This window comes from Drosophila simulans, chromosome 3R, assembly GCF_016746395.2.
Source record: "Drosophila simulans strain w501 chromosome 3R, Prin_Dsim_3.1, whole genome shotgun sequence".
Taxonomy (NCBI): Eukaryota; Metazoa; Arthropoda; class Insecta; order Diptera; family Drosophilidae; genus Drosophila; species Drosophila simulans.
This window is the reverse complement of record NC_052523.2, coordinates 3605888-3622683: the sequence shown is the minus strand read 5'-3', so window position 1 is coordinate 3622683 and position 16796 is coordinate 3605888. Positions and strand designations below refer to the sequence as shown.

Genomic DNA, 16796 nt, shown 5'->3' with positions numbered 1-16796 from the left:
TTTCGATATTTCATAACCCTCGCTACAATGTTTCCAATAATTAATAAATGATTAAAACATACAAATACAGCGATGTATAATTAAAACCTTAAGTCACACAGCATGTTAAAGCAAATTTATAGAATATAAAAAAAGAACAATAATTTAAAAAATTCCAAATCATTATGATTTATTTTTGGTTATTAGAGCTTATATAATGAAACTGTAGCAGTTTTGAAAAATGTAGTACCTAAATAAGTTGTATTAATTGTTTTCAGAACTCGTTATTCCAATTCTCCAACTCTTAACCGCTGTAGCAGGTTCTATATTATTATTAAACATACTCTCTGTAATTTAAAAACCAACTGAAATTAACCGAACTGGTCGGCACTCGGCGAATTATGCACACGTCATATAGCACAATCAAGCGTAACCGCCTCTCTGGCGGACAACCCTATATACCCATATCCTGTATATTCTGTGCGATCTGCGATATCATTACACGCAATTGCCCTGCCACAAGGGTATTTGCCCTTGGCCTCTCCCCTCTCCTCTGCTGGCTGGAGGTACTTTCCATTTTTTGTTATTCGAATTCTAATTAAAAAACCCCAGTGCATTGTTGAGGTGAAGCCAAAGTAGGATCGAAATGCTTATCACACTGCTCATACAGCAAATCTGGCCTGCAGTCCAAGTCCATTCGCTGTATTGACACCGGGCATTAGGGAAACGCAGGGAAATCCCTTCGAGTGCATGCCTCGCTGCGTCCTGAATTGTGTAAATTTTAATCTCATTTGAAAAGTTCGTTCGAAAGTGCAAAAATTGACATCAGCGCACTGGGAATAGACATTTAGAAAGGGGTGTGTTGAGCGCCGAGTGTATTCTGCAAGGATTAAAACTTTTCAAACGTCCTGAAAAGTTATTCAATTATATTTTTAACGACCCATATGGGATGAGACCATTTTTGATTGACGGAACTGAAATACAGCCAAACATCGCCTGTGTTTCCTTAATCCTTAGTGGAACAAGTGTATTTTTAATGCGCCCACTTATTCTCTTGAAAAAAATTTAAATCGTTTAAGGGATTCCAGAGAAAACTTGCTAATATTCATGGATTAGAAGCATGTATGATAACAACGAAAATATATACATATATATTTGTATTTATTATATATATATTCAATATATGTAATATATATATTGTATTGAAATAAGCATGTGAACATTTTCGCACGATGATTGTAAAACAGATAACTGCTTACATATATGTACCAAGGCGATTTTTGGATTAAAATTACCTATTCATTATCCATCAATATACCACTGGTAATACTAGTTTTTTAGAAACTAAAAATATATTTAATAATACTGGCTCAGATGAATTTAAATTAATTTAATACCTACCCAGGCTGTTAACTCCAATTTTTTCCACCTATGAGCCCCTTGAGGACCGATCATAATTCACATTTAATAGGGATGTGACCATCGTATATGTATAACACCAGATCTATAAGCTTATTGGACAGTTGGGCGAACATCTCAGGATAAAGTTTACTCTTTTTAGCTTCCGATATGAATGATATGTCTGGTCAAAGTACCAAAAAGGTCTACAACTAGGAACTTCCGTTGAGGACCACGTACTTCATCTCTATAATCTAACCATTTTAAGACTTTTGAACTGGGGCATAATACTAAAGTGAAGGGAATCATTTTGTAGTTCTGCTGCTATAACCAAGTAATTATAACGATGGCCAGGACAGCTGTATGGCTTATTAAAGTCCGGAGTATTTTGATCGTCTCTGTCGAATCCTTCAGATTGGCAATAAATCACAAAAATTCCGCACTCCTGGATAAATAAATCACAATTACAGGTAATTTTAGAATTCGTATGCACACTTCTTCAGCTTCATCGTATAAACCTGGTGTTACCCGTAGAAGGTGAAACTCGTCATCCAAAATGCTGATACAGTGTAAAATATACCTAAGATGATAGCGACTCACCTAATTAAGCTTAACAAATGAAATTATACTGTTAAAAAGTGTTTCTTTCGCTGGATTTTAGTTTAATTTCCAATAATATAAGAATGAGGTTTAAACTTTTTTTGTATTTATAAAAAGTAAATGCCGTTTTTAAAGAACTCTTGCGTGACTATCTTTTTTTTACTAAGTAATCTATGAATCTAGTCAGATTGCGCTTTAGGTTTCCATCAAATCTTTACTACTTGCAGTTCTGCATATTCACAGGCCTGTGCTGTGCCATTGGACTCCGCCATTGCTCCGCACAAGGACATCAGCTCGGAAAAGTGCCACTTATGCACAGTTTTCATTCCCAATTGTCTGCCCATTATTTGCGAGGATTGGGATGTAGTTATGGCGACAATGGCCTGCGGTCTTTCAATCCGCATCTCCTCAGGCAGCTGGGCGAGTGTCTCGAGCGGCAGCTTCCGCTGGGCCAAGAGACTTGCGAACTGGATGGAGTGCTGGCATAGGATGTGGCCCAGGCCACGTCGTCTGAACTCCGGCAAAGTGGCCATGTATTCCACATCTCCCGTGCTGTCCACCTGGCAGTGCTCGTTGACATCAAAGCTCGCATCGATAGCATCCCAAAGTTCCATATACTTAATCATGTTTGGACTCCTGATCTGGTCGCAAATGTCGTAGTATAAAGTTTTCCTCTTTGTATTCTGGTTTGGGTGCACTAATGAAATATAAACGATTAAAGCCAAATATACAATAGGTACCTACAAATATGATATTAGCGATTGCAGCCACAATTCTGCCACTTTCCACGTGTCGTATAGCGAATGATATTCCTCGGGATATGATGTGTCTTATAAGATTACGTAGCTCGGCAATGGCCAATGGAGAGTCTTTCAGTTTTGCGATCACACATCCGAACTCATAATTGATCGAAATGTTCACAAGCAACTGAGATCAGCAGGATATTATGAATAGGCGTAAATATTTAACCCTTTACGGTTGCATACCTCTTCAACTTCATCATAAATCGGTGGAGTCACACGCAGGACCTCAAACTCCCCATCGAAAATTTCGATGCAGTCCTTCATCGCCTTAATTAATTTCTATAAATCTATATTCGCTTAATTTTTTAGCCCGATTAAGGTTTAATTTATTCGAACTGCTAATATGATCTAGTACAACGAACTGTTTGCTGTTTAATATACGTATATCTGAATACCATATATAAATCCGCATATTAATGCGAAAAATTGCAATTTCCTTAGCGTAAAATATATTCGTAGCGAAGTTTTAGAAGATACAACGTATCAAAGATCTATGATTTGCAGCAGTTGAAGAATAGCATTGATTACCAATTTCAACTGCCAGTTTACTAACAAAACAAACAACATTCGTTTAAAAATAATGAAGCACAAGCAATAATACAAGAAATTGCAGGACCTTGCAAATTGCATTGAGATAAAAACCTTTTCAGAAAACTTTCTGCTACATAAACAACATTTCACATTTCATTTGTTAATTTCAAAACAAGTGTTACAAATAACTATCTTTACTTGGTTTCCCGCTAAAATATTCAAATTTAACTGAAATTTTGAGTGTGACCGCATACCGATAGCAACTACTATCGATAATAAGCGAATCATATCAAACGATACATTACGTACGGGACCTCCACCACACAACAAAGAAAACAGCTCACCTCTCTCGTGTGGCGTCGGTGGTGTAATGGTTAGCATAGTTGCCTTCCAAGCAGTTGACCCGGGTTCGATTCCCGGCCGACGCACATCTAAATTTTTTACAAAAATGTGCTTTTATATTTTAAAATTTATAGATGACATGTTCGCAAAACTTGTGAATTGGATTAATTCGCTCGTCAAATCTCTGCCCATTGTACTCAAATTCCGAATAAGAAACGGTGTTGATCACTTTAAAGTCTGTGGCTTTTCCAACTTTTTGAGAGAAACTGGAGGTCCAGAGTGCGGTGACTGCAGCTGGGCGTTGTGATCTTAGTTTTTCATCGATATCCTCCAGGCCCTTTCCTTCGGCCAGCTCCTTGGTCAGTTCAATTGTGAACTGGGACAACGATCGACCCAATCCCAATCGCTCGTGGCTCGGTAAAGTGGCCAGAAACATCAGTTCACAGAAGCACACCATGTTGAACATGGCACACACATCAATTCTTTCATCCACTTCGATCATGAAGTCCATTAGACGCCTTGCCTGAGGACTTTTAACTTCCTCGTTCCGGAATTTCAAAAAGAAGTGATCCTCGCCAGGTGGTGGTGCATACTGTGTTTTCGACCCATTGGGATTAATATTGTTTAAATAAAAATCGAATTTTACCTGAATTTTATTAAACGACACGGACACCACACGTCCAGTATCCGCCTCTTTGACCAACAATGAGACACCATCCAGAGCGGTTTTTCTGCACAACTCTCGCAAATCCAAACGAGCTTGGCGGTTTTCCGGCAAATTAATTTCACAGGCAACACACACCGATTCGTTAATAAAGAATGAGCCGTCAAGAACCTGTAATATTCACAATTTTAAAAACAACTAAACAAATAAATTCGCAAAAACCTTGAAGAGCTACGGAACTAGATTTTATGTCGGTTTTACTATTTTATTTTTGTGAAAATATATTAAATGTTCGCTTGTTTGCCCTCCTAAAATCTTAAGTTAGCTTAGCTAGTTTCTCATTTCACAAAATAAAAAAATAAGTTGCTGTAGAAAAATAAAAAAAAATGCAAAAAGCGAAATGCGTCGGCCGGGAATCGAACCCGGGTCAACTGCTTGGAAGGCAACTATGCTAACCATTACACCACCGACGCCACGTTGAGCCAAACGCACAACATTAGTTTTCTGCTTGCGATGAATTAACGATGATCAAGTTTGCACTATACGAGCAATACAAATAGTTTGAACTTTAAGCTTAGTTCTTGATCGTCTTAATCCCAGAAATAACTTTTTATGACTGATAGGCAAGATTATAGGAGTCCCATGGAATCGTACTCACATCTAGCGCCTCTTCCAGGTCGGAGTGAGTGACACTGCGCACCTCAAATTTGCCTGCAAATTCAAGAAATACAGAAATTTAAATGGTGGATATATATTTGTATGCAAGACACTCACCGTCGTGCAGCGTTCCCCAGAGTCTTCCGTTTTCCATCCACATTCTCAATGCCTTATCGGTCAGCCAGCGAGCCGCAAAGTATAGAAGCAGCCGCGTCCAGTGGTGGTCTCTAACTGAGCGATACAGGTTTACGACTAGGCAACATGTATTTCCAGTGGAAGCTTTAAAAACCTAGCACATAGACATAGGCATCTAATCTAATCGCATGGGCACGCGAGTTTTTGGATGATACCGTCAACGAAGCGAACTTAATAGAGCACTTTAAAATAATCTGAGATATGCAACGCCCATTTAGTCTTAGTTGTACAATCGTAACATTGCAATTGCACGCTGTAAGCTTGATAAACAAATAAAAGATCTTGTTTACAAATTTGTTTATTTGCACACAACCCTTTTACCGATCAATTCGCTTGTATAAATAGTTATCGGTAACCTTATTTCATTCTGGATACAAAAACTCTTCCAATTTTAACTCGGGCTTTGGTTTCTTTAATTTTTTTTCGAGCATCTGATACACTTTTATGCCTGCGATTTTTGTAAACTCGGAACGCCAGTCTGATTTCAGCGATGTAGTCATCTCTAAAATATCCTTCCTGCTTTTGAGCTTCTGCAATTTAATGAATTCGAATTTGGAAAAGATGTGATTTATGTATGTTCTCTAAAGATGTTACCAAACAAAGCATTATTGAAATTTCCAAACTTCTTCAGAGGTATTTTATTGTGGATGCCATCAAAATTGAAGTCAACCAAAAAGTCTATGGCGAGTATAAGATGAAATTGTTTTTTGAGGCCTCCAGGACGAGATGAACCGCCGGGTTTCAAAATGTTTTGCATGGTTTGGATCTAGTTAATAGAAAATTCTTAATAAAGAATGGTCAAGCGGAATGTTTCTATATACATAAATCGATGCTTTAATGGGATCATTCATTTCCTCCTCCATCGTCTCTATTTGTTCCAAGTTCTTTAGTGGGAATAGTTGAGGTGACCAGCCTCCCGGTGCAGAAATCATGCTACTGATAGCAAGTATTTGAGGTCCTGGAGAATTAGTTGGCTGAGCCGTCGTCAGTTGGCTGGAAACAGGAAAATTTTTAAAAATACCAGAATTTTTCAGAAAACTTATTCAAATTTACCGCAAAACCAATATCATTTTCTTTTGGTTATGAAGAACCAGATCCATTTTATCCCTCAACATCTTTATTTTTTCTTCGGTACTTGCCTTGAAGAACTCATTTTTGATCTTCTTGGAGGACAATGTTTTTTGATTTGATTCTTTTGCAACTGCAACTCGCTTCATTTTCCCTATGGTAACGTATGTGTAACTAGTTATTTCTTAAGTTAAAACTATTAAGTTTTGAGCTATGGCGACAAATGATCAATATCGAGGCGAAGAACGTAATTGGAGTTTTAATCAATCCGTCCAATTCTGTCAAATTTCTGATTATAAATACGAGCAAATAAAGAGTTTGCTTACAAGTAAACAATTAGGACTAACAGCAGTGTGACCGTTTATTGAGCAGCATGTTAAGTCCAAGTTGCAGAAGCATGTAAGGGGTACTCCCTCATTTTCGAAAATCTATTTTCAATTATAGAACTATATGTAAAACGATTAGAGAACTCAACATAATTAACGTGCCTTTTAAAAGTAAAGTAAGCTTTAGAATATTATCAAGAATACCTCAAATGCCGCACATATTTCCGCTATTTACAACACTGCCTGATCAGCTGTTTGGTTTTTTTAATAATACATTGGATTTGTTATTGTTGCGAGTCAATCATAAAAGCTATCTAAACTCTCAAAAGTGCAATATAGTAGATAGAAACTTAAGGCTGTGATCAAAAGCCAATCCTGATGTGTTGCCCTGGCAACCGGGTGCAAACAAACGAAATCGGGAAATCTCAATAGTTCTCTTCGCCGCTTAGTAAAATGTTTATTCTCGATCGAATACTGCCTTTTATTTTTAGCTATATAAGGCCCTTTATAAAGTGGTTCCTGCACGCCTTCACCAGGCTCTCGGAGCTCCAGAGGATTTGCTATGGAGCGAGAGCGGGAGCCAGTCGGACCAGCCAGGTGGAAAGGTCCCTCACATTGTCCAAAAGGCCGCAGATACGACGACTTGTACTTGACCTTGATGAGGCGGCGCCATATGTGAGCGACGCGGAGCTGCTGGATTTCGGTTAGTCCAAGGAATAGTGTATTCTCTGTGGGCCAAGCACCACAATCATTACAATTTTACACTAAGTTAAATATTATTAATCATTAAATTACCCAATATTTTCAGCTCCTCGCGCTGCTCGCATTGTGATGCAGGCGAAACGCATCAAGAACAATGTGCACCCAGACTTCGCCCGGCTCTTCGGCACATGCGTGACGAGTATCTGGGGCTATCGCAGACTGATGCATCAGGTGGAACAGCTGCGGGCGGAGAAATACGACTCGGATAACCTCGACCACGAGCAAAAGCTGTTGCGATTGTGGCAACTGCTGATGCCAGACACGCCCCTCACCGGTCGCGTGACCAAACAGTGGCAGGACATCGGCTTCCAGGGCGACGATCCGAAGACGGACTTTCGGGGAATGGGCATGCTCGGGCTGGAGAACCTGCTCTACTTTGCCACTGCCTACAACGACGCCGCCAAACATGTGCTGTTGCACTCGATGCATCCCACCCTGGGTTACACCTACGCCATTGTGGGCATTAACCTCACCTCCATGGCCTTCAATCTAGTGAAAACGGGCGCCGCCAAAACCCACTTCTACAATTTGGTGGTGCAGCACAGGCAGGACTTTAGCACCGTGGAGGATTTCCACAAGTTGTACTGCTATCTGTTCTTCGAGTTTGACCGCTTTTGGATGGAGAGCGACCCGCGTAACATTATGGACTTCCGCGAGATTTACCAGGCATTTGAAATTACAAAACTAGAGGCCTTGCACAATGATAGCACTATTTTTAAGACCAATTTGGTTGTAGAATCCGTCTAAAAACACGAATAGGTCAATTAATGTGAAAATGAATTTGTATCTCGCTGTATCTGAATAATTTCTAACTCTGACGAAATGGGAATTGAATGAATCGGATCGGATCAGGGTTAGACCATTTTTGTAAATACATGTTTAGAGTGCGGCTAAATAAAATAATTATCTTTACACTTGTCATTTTTCAATTTAAATTATCAATTCATTTCGCTTCTAAATCATTTTGTAATACAAAAAAAACGAATCCTAAGATAAGTATCCAAATACGACATACCATTTTTAATTTTTGTATAAATGCAGATTTTATGCGTTTATTTGAGAGCCATATATAATGTATATTTGTATATGTATTCATATATATTTTAATGCAAGTATGTAAATCGTTAAACTAAGCCTGGAATGTCACATAATAATACTTTAAATTCAAGTCGGAGATTGCCCACTGAGACAGAATAAATAATAATTTAAATATCACGCAAAAGCATAAAAACTAAACGAAATAAAATCAGTAGAGATTGCACAAGAAAATATTTTGACGACTAAAGCCTATTTGGTAATGCCATAAGAATGCTCAAGTCAAATCCCGATGCTCAATAGAGCTTGCAAGCTAGTTTTTGGAGTATCCATATAGATAGTATTCGTTGGTCTAGCGATAGAACTTGACTTCCGCCTCGACACAGTCCTTGAGCAGTTCGTCCAGCTCGTCACTGGCGTGATCCTGCAGAGAGAAATAGTTATTTAGCTCGTCCACGCAGGAGAGCTCCAAGCTGCGCAAGTGCTCCAAGGCGGCCGGCTTGCGTTGCGAGTGTAGCTTGTGCAGCAACGTCAAGTCCGCATCCGCCTGCACTTGGGTTAGCGGCGAGATCCTCGGATTCGGGGCAAAAACGAACGGCTTGAACACAGACTCGGCGGCATTGGGCGTGCCGGTGAACCAATGGCACGAGATTCCCTTCACCGACAGCACCGACACGGTGGCTGCCCTCGAGCTGCTCGCATTACTGGCGGATCGCAGCGTCTCGAACATGTCGTGCTGGGTGTATGTTCCATCGCCAGCTGGCTTGGGACCACACCATTCCTCTGCCGGGGCCTGGGCCTCTGCATCGTGAGCAGCGGCAAAACTGGCTGCTTCATCCAATCCCTCGCTTGACTTGTTCACCACAGTGGTCACAGCCAGTCCTCCGGAGGGCAAGCGCAAGAAGCTGGCCTCCAATTTCTCGGCGGCCCACACCTTGCCAGAGCAACTCACAAGCCAGGCAGCAGCTGCATCACAAGCGATGAAGTTCAGTTTGGAGTTGTCGTGACCGTGACTGGCCACCAAAGCTCCAATCCGGTCTACAGCATCGTCCACGTCTTTGGCCACAGCCAAAGTCAAGCTACAAAAAAGTTATTAAATGATTTATATTAATTGTAAAAGCATTAGTTTCTCGACAACATTAAATTTCTGATTGATTCGTTTGTAATTAACATGTTGAAATAATAGTATCTTCAAGCATTAATAAACTCTAAAGGACATGAGAGGATGTCATACTTTCTGCATTATATAGACTTCATATGCACATAAATTTTTAATGATTAAAGTTAATAATATTAAGTGCAAATAATTTGCTTTGCTGTGCATAGTTTGTTGATACGCAGATTTTGAAAGAGAACTTACCGCACTATATCCGTGCCCAGCAGGCTGTCGCTGTCCTTGGCCTCGTTTTCACCTGCCGCCCAGGTGAGACCTAGGGCCACTCCGCGTTCATTGGCCCCGAAGTCCCCACCCCAGAGACCCGGCTGCGGTTTTTGCAATATGACACGCAACACATCGCCGCCCGTCTCGGCAGAAGCTCCACCGTCAGTCTGAAATGGGAGGTGTTTGGGTGGTGAGTCATTGATCGAGCTTCGTTTTCGGAGGAGTCTGGCTTTACCTTCCCCTCAAGCACTTCGGTGGCATCGTAGAAGCAAACCTCCGAGGCAACGTTGACGTTTTTCTCGTCCTCCGCATTGCGACCGATGATCAAAGTTCCTTCGGCACAGTTCTCGGGCAGAACAACAAAGCAGTCGCCGTTGGTCATTTTTATCCGTGCTTTTCTCGCGGAGAAGTTTCTTCAGAAGTGCGCGAGGGAGTTGCAAAATTGATTTTTCCCACAGCTGTTTGAGCTTCAAACGTTATTCAACACTGACCGATATACGTCGTGAAAATGAACCGTGGCAATGAACCGTTGACTGGTCTGGCAACGTCGGACGTCTTTTATTTGTTTACTGTGGAGAAATCTAATATAACTATAAGGATTGGGTATTTTAGTGTTCTATATATAAAATATTTCCTAATACATCTTCATTATTTAAATGACGAGCATTGCTGTGATCACGCCTTTAAAAGTGAGAATACTGTGATCCTTGTTTCGATCATGACCAATAAGAATGTGATTTACTTAAATTACAAATTACAGGATTGAATAAAAGAAGAAAGTTAAAATGAACATCGGTTATTCCTTTGAATCTGGAAAAATGAAGTCGAGTCCCAGCCCATCTCTAAGCATTTTACCCGTCTCTAATAAAGTACCCATCGCTAGAAATTTGCCCATCCGTCTGGTAACCGAGGTTCTTCTTGTTTCGGCGTTAAAATGCTCAAAAACCCGTCTCCATAGAAGAAAAAACGCGGAACGTCTCGGAATTGCAAGCTTTTCGCGATATTCGGGCAATTAGAAAAACCGCGCAGCCAGCAAAATCGTTTCCACTGAGCTGCATTTGTATACAGAGCAGGTGGTGTTGTCTCCCTCTCGCGCCCGCACTGCTCGCTCCCGATGTGCGAGCGAAACAACAACAAACAAGTTACAAGGTGTGTGGAGTGGTGTGTGCTGCTGGTGTTGTTGTAGCTGTAGTTGTAAATACTCGCGCACACAGTGTTGTTGTTGCGCTGGTGGATGGTGTTGTTCAGCGCCTTTTTTGAGTGTTGATTATTTTACTTGCGTGCGTTTGCTACTCGTGGGCGGCTGTGAAGACTGTGAGACGCGGAAAAGCGCTGAGAAAAGCCACGAAAAGCTAGATAAACGCTAACCCACAGCTGCGGGCTAGAAACCGTTTCTATCAAGTGCCAAATCGGGTAAAGAAATTGAGAAAATCAATATTCTGTGAGGGTGCTAGCGGCCAATAAGAAACCTCTGCGTGAAAATAGCAAGAAAGTCGAAAGAATTTCAAGTTTTCGGTAGACCGCTCCCTGAAAAAAAGAGATATTTTCTGTTTTTGTTGTGCGTTGCTTGACGACTTTGACCGCGCGCATTTTCCCCGCCGTGAAACTAGTTTCTTTTTGTTTGGTGGCACACCGCTGATGACGTTTTAAAGCCCTGCTGGCCAGTGAAATTAAAGCAATTGCCCATAAAAATCAATAAATTCAAGCCACGGGTGTATACACACAATTTGAAGGAAATTTAAGCAGTGCTTTAAGAGGCGAGTTGCGGAAACTGGGAGAAACTACCCTCCAGTCCCCAAAAACTCCCCCGAAGGATGTTTTAAATGGGGTATATACATGTACACACACCCACCCGCATTCCACCCCCCAAAAGCGCGCCCCCTTTTCCGGCATTTCGTCAACATTAATGTAGCATCTCCCCGCGTGCGTGTGTATGTATCTGTTCTGCCTGACGACAGTGTGTGTTTGCTTGTGTCGAAAGTGCATTGCTCTTCATTACAAAAGCAACGTGCAGAGCGGCCTCGTTTTATGTGCCCAAGTGTGTGTGATTTTACACCGTTAAGTTAGAGAACTCCAGCTAACCCGCTGTTGGCAACACGCTGGCTGCGTTTTTCTTTTTCGGCAGTTGGCAACACGCTGACCCAATAACGGTACAACTAGACCCGCACTCTCCTCCGCCACGATCTCTCGCACAGATGCGCATGCATGAATGAAACAGAAACAGCACCCGCATGCCGTTATTATTATTATAATAATTGCTGTTGTTGTTGTGAAATCTCCGCGACCCACTTATTTGCGTTCCTTCGCACAGTGGGACCAAATCAACATCCAATTGGATTCGGATCAGGGCTGCATTTTCCTGTTTTATTTTTGGTAGCCCATTTAAATCAGGTTCAATGAACCAGCAGCCCACGGAATGCCGCATAAGAGAGTGTTTGTGTGTGCGTTGCCCGTTTTGTGAAAGTTAAAAATATTTGTTGCTCGTATAGCTGTGCTAAACCCTCCTATCAATATGTTTCCGGCCGTCTTTATTTAAATGGTTCGACATAATTAGCATGTATTATTAAGCAGCGGCAAAATTACCTTGACATTGAGAGATTATTTGTGTGTGCGTGTAAATGTTCTGCGAACGGAGCTCCATGTGCCATCTCGCTCGCTCTCGCAGCGAAGGCCAGGTTGTAAATACAAGTGCACAATTAAGTAATATTTTATAGGGCTACTGCTTTTGTTGATGTTATTGTGGAATAACCGAGTGCGAATGACCTTGCCAATAGACACCTGCCTCGATAGCAGCATATTATCGATAACGAGAAAGGCCGAAACCTCTATCTCAAGATCGGTGACTTCGGTGACTTTCAATAATTAGAAAAATGTGAAAGAAAAATGTAAAGAACTTGCTTATTTTCTTGATAAGGAAAGCTGAACAAATTAATTTCTTATCAATTGTACTGCTAATTGCATACAAATTTGCTAAAAAGTCTTTGTTTTCATTAGAGGTACAATACAACTCAAATTCAGAAGATTCGTAAGCTAAGCACTTATATTATTTAAGTGCATCTTACTTAAATATATCCGTTTAACATCAATATTTTAAGGAATATAAAATATATAAACCATCATCGCTCATTTCCCTAAAAAATATTAATCAGACCCAAAAACACAATTATCTTTTTACTTAAGGAGAATTCTTATATTACTTCTTTTGATAATTGCAGCTCCAACAAAATTCCGTCTTCATTCAATGCGAAACTGGAGCTAGACTCCAGCAAAGACGACACCATTCACTCCACAAGCTTGAACAAGAAGCTGGTCAAGATTAAAAAGTTCAAGTTGGACGATATGAAGGAGATGGTGGGCGGCTGTTGCGTTTGTTCAGACGAGCGGGGGTGGCCGGAGAACCCGCTCGTCTACTGTGACGGCCAGAACTGTACTGTGGCAGTGCACCAGGCGTGCTATGGCATTGTGACGGTTCCCACTGGACCCTGGTACTGTCGCAAGTGCGAGTCCCAGGAGCGAACCTCTCGCGTCCGATGCGAACTGTGCCCCTCGCGGGATGGCGCCCTTAAGAAGACGGATAATAGCGGGTGGGCGCACGTTGTTTGCGCCCTGTACATCCCCGAGGTGCGATTTGGGAATGTGACCACCATGGAGCCCATCATATTGTCATTAATACCGCAGGAGCGGTACTCAAAGAGTAAGCTATATTTAAATGTTTTATGCTAAAAATATTGCTTATTAGAAAACTATAGCCTTAGCTAATTGGAAATAATTAATTACAATCCGTTTCCATTTTCAGCTTGCTATATTTGCCAGGAGATTGGCAAACCAACTCGTTCCAATGTCGGCGCCTGTATGCAGTGCAACAAATCGAATTGCAAGCAGCAGTTTCACGTCACCTGCGCGCAGAGCCTTGGATTGCTCTGCGAGGAGGCTGGTAACTATCTGGATAATGTGAAGTACTGCGGCTACTGTCAGCACCATTACAGCAAACTGGTGCGTATGTGAGGGATAGCATTCGTGATTTTTCCGTTCAAATTCTTGATACTTTGCAGAAAAAGGGCGGCAACGTCAAAACAATACCTCCATATAAACCCATTCAACATGACACCTCTTCCGATTCGTGTTCGTCGCCCGAGAAGGAGATTGATTCTACCATGAACTCCGCGACAACCTCGGCCACAAGCCTAAAGATTACCAGCAGCAGTGGCAGTGCTGGTGGCAGCAGCAGTGCTTTGAATGCAAGCTCCAGTGCTGGAATCTCTGGGGGCAGCGGCAGTGGGAGTGGCGTCTCATCTTCCTCAAAGCAGCGCAAGAGCAATGCATCCAGTAAATCATCTAGCAGCAGTAGCAGTAGCTCGTCATCCTCAACAGGAGGGGCTCCCAATCCCTCCTCGAGTACTGCGCATTCGGGAAGTGCTAGCAATATGACAGGAGGAGGAAATTTACTACCAGGCAGTAGCAATATCGGCAACATCAGCAATAGTTTAAACAATAATCTGCCCGGAGGCAGTTCGTCAACCAGCAGTGCTGGAAACGTGCCTGGTGGAAGTGGGGGATCCCTATCAGCTTCGAGCGGTGGTGCTACGCAATCGACAAGCGGTCAATCGTCAACAGCACCAGGGACCACCAAATCTTCGGCCAGCAGTTCGAGCAGTAGTAGCAACAGCTACAAGGAGAAACATAGCAAAAGCTTAAGCAAATCCACATCCAGCAAGGACAAGGATGGAAAAGATAGCTCTAGCAATTCAGCGAATAACAATTTTACAAATTTATCTGCATCATCAACATCTTCCAACTCCTCGTCGACACGGGAGAAATCCTCATCAAAGCTTTCGAAGAACAAAGAGTCGAATCAAGTACCCAGTGCCACCAGCAGCTCAAGCACAACGAGCAGTATCAACACCCAGCCCAGTTCGTCGACTTCAACTGCTACGGCTGGATCGGGCGGTACTGGGACTCATGTAAGCAGTTCTGCTGCCAGTGGAATCAACTCAGCTCCTTCCACAACTAATGAGCATTCGAATCATGCCCACAACCTTAGCACAAATGGAACAGGAGCCGGAAGCGCGGCCGGAAAGATGCAATCAGCCAGTAATCTGAGCACCAGTAGTTCTGGTTTTGGATCGGATCTGCGATCAGTCAGCACATCCTCAAGTTCCACTTTGAACGACTCCACCGGAGGATTCGGTAGTAATTCAAATTCAGAAAGGGAGAATTTGTCAGGCGCTGGATCGTCGACAAGCAACATGCCCGGAACAATAGCTCCTGGTACGGGTGGCGTATCTTCCAGTGCGGCCACTAATCTAAGCACCAATAAAGGAGGCTCTTCGTCATCGGCGGCGAATAGTCTTACATCTACGAGCACTTCCTCGGGCAGCTCCTCTAACTCGTCATCGAAAAAACGAAAAGCGGATTCTGCTAAGTCCAGTAGCAGTATTTCCACCTCTGGCTCCGCTCTGGAGGATAACAATAGGTGGGGAACGAGAAACGCAAAGAAAAGGTCTTTTACAATTTACATTTTTCAAAATTTGGTAGTTACATAGTTTGCGCCTGATTTCAAAGAAACAAATGGGACTGTGGTTGCACATCTATGATTTCCTAAATTGTTAATTTATCGAAATATCAGTTGCATTTTCTAAATAAATTGTAATAATTAGAACATAATATATATTTAAACAGTGCCCAATGTTTCTGAGAAACCAGACTTTTTAAATATGTTTTTGTAATTTCATTGAAAAAGGCTACTTTTGGAATCCGTTTCGTTTATTGTAGAATATACTAATTAAATAACCCCGTATAAGACCTTTTTCTACTGAAACAATGTATAGAAGAAATCGCACTAATTATATTTTTCGGTTGTTTCCATAGCATAATATCCCGCTTTGATATCAAAGATGTTCATGTTTCACTGACGCCTCTAACAGATTTTGAGAAGGAAATCGAGAAGAGCTCCAAGAGGGTAAGTTCAATTTTTCTTTGTTTATCTTTTAGCATACTATAAATAGACTGATAAACAACTCAGTTATCGTTCCAAAATATTGAGTTTATAAGAGCTTTTTACTTTTCAAGAAACTTGTTTCGGATCTCTTGAGTGATTTTCCGAAACCTTCTCTTAAAGTGTCCTCTCTCTCTTTGGATACAAAGTTGCTATATTAATGATGGTTCCCATTATCTTTTACACTTGTATACATCTTGTCATTTAGTTTTTCCAACCTAAAGAGTGATCCAACCTAAAGAGTAGGACAGAGAGTACTACTATATTCGTTTCACTCGCCAAAAGTTTTGAACGCAGGCGCCTTGCCAATTTTATGTATTATTGCAATTGCAAATGCATGTTAAAAATGTTTTGAGAAATTCTGCCGAAGGTGCGCGTTAATTATACAAAAGGTGTTGCCCACCCGTTCATGTCTTAAAGAAATTTCGTGTTTTTCAATGCTTCCCCTTGAACTGCGGGATTTTCGATCGATACATTTTTAAAAATTGTGTGTTTCGAACGAAATACTGTAATAAATCAAATATTAAATTAGTTTGTTAAAAATGTAATATATAATCTAAGAAAATCTGCATTCTTCCAATAGTAGAAGAAACGTACTAGAAGGGGCAAACTTTCAAAACTAAAATCATAAGTAAAAACGTACCATTAGAACTAATATCAAAATTGTTTTTCTTAGTAATAATATTAAGAGGTATTTTCTGGCCGAGTTGGACACCGCCATGTCTGGTTCTATTTTTCCGATCTGATTGATGCTCAATGATGTACCCATGCCCCATTAATTTCCTTTTGAACCAAAAATGCATGGCAAAATATCGAATTTTAATTAAATGCAAATGCGCATGCTAATTTATTGATGTTGAAGTGCCAATGTTCCGAAAGACAGGCAGGCAGTGACTTTGAACAAGACAGTTGAACCATGTTTGTTGGTCCAATAAAACATCATGATCATCTTTTTCGCCTTGTCATGAGCAGCATCACCTGGAATATTCTGCTATAAAATGACCGTATATACAATTTATGAAAGCACATTTCATGTATACTAAGCATATTGTATACGTGA

General features: G+C 41.2%; 6 protein-coding genes and 2 non-coding genes across 20 annotated transcripts in view; 3 read left to right on the top strand and 5 right to left on the bottom strand.

Annotated features, from left to right (window-relative positions):
• Window positions 1–2022: 2022 nt before the first annotated feature.
• On the bottom strand, window positions 2023–3597 carry LOC6727048. Its single transcript, XM_002102409.3, has 3 exons — window positions 2964–3597; window positions 2722–2904; window positions 2023–2660 (listed from the first exon to the last, which is right to left on the bottom strand). Exons 1-3 carry the CDS (start codon window positions 3042–3044, stop codon window positions 2184–2186), a joined length of 741 nt encoding a protein of 246 aa, XP_002102445.1. The 5' UTR covers window positions 3045–3597; the 3' UTR covers window positions 2023–2183.
• A 70-nt stretch (window positions 3598–3667) lies between these two features.
• Window positions 3668–3739, top strand: Trnag-ucc. The gene has a single exon. It is a non-coding gene; the product is annotated as a tRNA-Gly (tRNA).
• A 7-nt stretch (window positions 3740–3746) lies between these two features.
• Window positions 3747–5317, bottom strand: LOC27209087. Its single transcript, XM_016184597.3, has 4 exons — window positions 5092–5317; window positions 4976–5028; window positions 4300–4488; window positions 3747–4245 (listed from the first exon to the last, which is right to left on the bottom strand). The coding sequence occupies exons 1-4, from the start codon at window positions 5132–5134 to the stop codon at window positions 3775–3777; spliced, it is 756 nt and encodes a 251-aa protein (XP_016033535.1). The 5' UTR covers window positions 5135–5317; the 3' UTR covers window positions 3747–3774.
• Trnag-ucc lies at window positions 4719–4790 on the bottom strand. The gene has a single exon. It is a non-coding gene; the product is annotated as a tRNA-Gly (tRNA).
• Window positions 5318–5451: 134 nt separating the features above from the next.
• Window positions 5452–6677, bottom strand: LOC27208822. Of its 3 annotated transcripts, none has more exons than XM_039294584.2 (5): window positions 6564–6677; window positions 6309–6391; window positions 5991–6162; window positions 5764–5935; window positions 5452–5699 (listed from the first exon to the last, which is right to left on the bottom strand). In XM_039294584.2, exons 2-5 carry the CDS (start codon window positions 6320–6322, stop codon window positions 5527–5529), a joined length of 531 nt encoding a protein of 176 aa, XP_039150518.1. In that variant the 5' UTR covers window positions 6323–6391; window positions 6564–6677; the 3' UTR covers window positions 5452–5526. The 3 variants fall into 3 exon arrangements, with proteins under 3 accessions (XP_039150518.1, XP_039150517.1, XP_016033534.1); XM_039294583.2 differs by having other exon boundaries at window positions 6223–6391; window positions 6564–6674; XM_016184374.3 differs by having other exon boundaries at window positions 6223–6614.
• Window positions 6678–6795: 118 nt separating this feature from the next.
• Window positions 6796–8540, top strand: LOC6727046 (ELMO domain-containing protein 2). The gene is made up of 2 exons (XM_002102408.4): window positions 6796–7266; window positions 7372–8540. Exons 1-2 carry the CDS (start codon window positions 7017–7019, stop codon window positions 8070–8072), a joined length of 951 nt encoding a protein of 316 aa, XP_002102444.1. The 5' UTR covers window positions 6796–7016; the 3' UTR covers window positions 8073–8540.
• Window positions 8343–10236, bottom strand: LOC6727045 (secernin-3). The gene is made up of 3 exons (XM_039294581.2): window positions 9977–10236; window positions 9721–9908; window positions 8343–9439 (listed from the first exon to the last, which is right to left on the bottom strand). The coding sequence occupies exons 1-3, from the start codon at window positions 10121–10123 to the stop codon at window positions 8713–8715; spliced, it is 1062 nt and encodes a 353-aa protein (XP_039150515.1). The 5' UTR covers window positions 10124–10236; the 3' UTR covers window positions 8343–8712.
• An 89-nt stretch (window positions 10237–10325) lies between these two features.
• Window positions 10326–16796, top strand: part of LOC6727041 (protein AF-10) — a 28594-nt gene continuing 22123 nt past the window's right edge. For 2 of the 11 annotated variants that reach the window (XM_039294569.2, XM_039294566.2), the window contains exons 1-5: window positions 10573–10890; window positions 12957–13435; window positions 13538–13734; window positions 13794–15241; window positions 15610–15700. In XM_039294569.2, the coding sequence (XP_039150503.1) occupies window positions 10856–10890; window positions 12957–13435; window positions 13538–13734; window positions 13794–15241; window positions 15610–15700 (2250 nt within the window). In that variant the 5' untranslated portion in view covers window positions 10573–10855. Of the gene's footprint in view, window positions 10345–10572; window positions 10891–10918; window positions 11570–12956; window positions 13436–13537; window positions 13735–13793; window positions 15242–15609; window positions 15701–16796 lie in introns of those variants that run through there. The other 9 variants (XM_039294574.2, XM_039294571.2, XM_044923185.1 and 6 more) reach the window with 8 other exon arrangements.

Bases quoted from the DNA above. Each gene is read 5' to 3' on its own strand.
- LOC6727046 (XM_002102408.4), top strand. From the start codon at position 7,017: ATGTTTATTCTCGATCGAATACTGCCTTTTATTTTTAGCTATATAAGG. The intron at 7,267-7,371 runs GTTAGTCCAAGG...CAATATTTTCAG, and splicing joins CGCGGAGCTGCTGGATTTCG to CTCCTCGCGCTGCTCGCATT.
- LOC6727045 (XM_039294581.2), bottom strand. From the start codon at position 10,123: ATGACCAACGGCGACTGCTTTGTTGTTCTGCCCGAGAACTGTGCCGAA. The intron at 9,909-9,976 runs GTAAAGCCAGAC...CTCCCATTTCAG, and splicing joins CCGAAGTGCTTGAGGGGAAG to ACTGACGGTGGAGCTTCTGC. The intron at 9,440-9,720 runs GTAAGTTCTCTT...ACTTTTTTGTAG, and splicing joins CTGGGCACGGATATAGTGCG to CTTGACTTTGGCTGTGGCCA.
- LOC27209087 (XM_016184597.3), bottom strand. From the start codon at position 5,134: ATGTGGATGGAAAACGGAAGACTCTGGGGAACGCTGCACGACG. The intron at 4,489-4,975 runs GTGAGTACGATT...TGAATATTACAG, and splicing joins ACCTGGAAGAGGCGCTAGAT to GTTCTTGACGGCTCATTCTT. The intron at 4,246-4,299 runs GTAAAATTCGAT...TCGAAAACACAG, and splicing joins TGTCGTTTAATAAAATTCAG to TATGCACCACCACCTGGCGA.
- LOC6727048 (XM_002102409.3), bottom strand. From the start codon at position 3,044: ATGAAGGACTGCATCGAAATTTTCGATGGGGAGTTTGAGGTCCTGCGT. The intron at 2,905-2,963 runs GTATGCAACCGT...TGCTGATCTCAG, and splicing joins TTTATGATGAAGTTGAAGAG to TTGCTTGTGAACATTTCGAT. The intron at 2,661-2,721 runs GTAGGTACCTAT...CACCCAAACCAG, and splicing joins CAATCGCTAATATCATATTT to AATACAAAGAGGAAAACTTT.
- LOC27208822 (XM_039294583.2), bottom strand. From the start codon at position 6,386: ATGAAGCGAGTTGCAGTTGCAAAAGAATCAAATCAAAAAACATTGTCC. The intron at 6,163-6,222 runs GTAAATTTGAAT...TCCTGTTTCCAG, and splicing joins AAAATGATATTGGTTTTGCG to CCAACTGACGACGGCTCAGC. The intron at 5,936-5,990 runs GTATATAGAAAC...TCTATTAACTAG, and splicing joins CCATTAAAGCATCGATTTAT to ATCCAAACCATGCAAAACAT.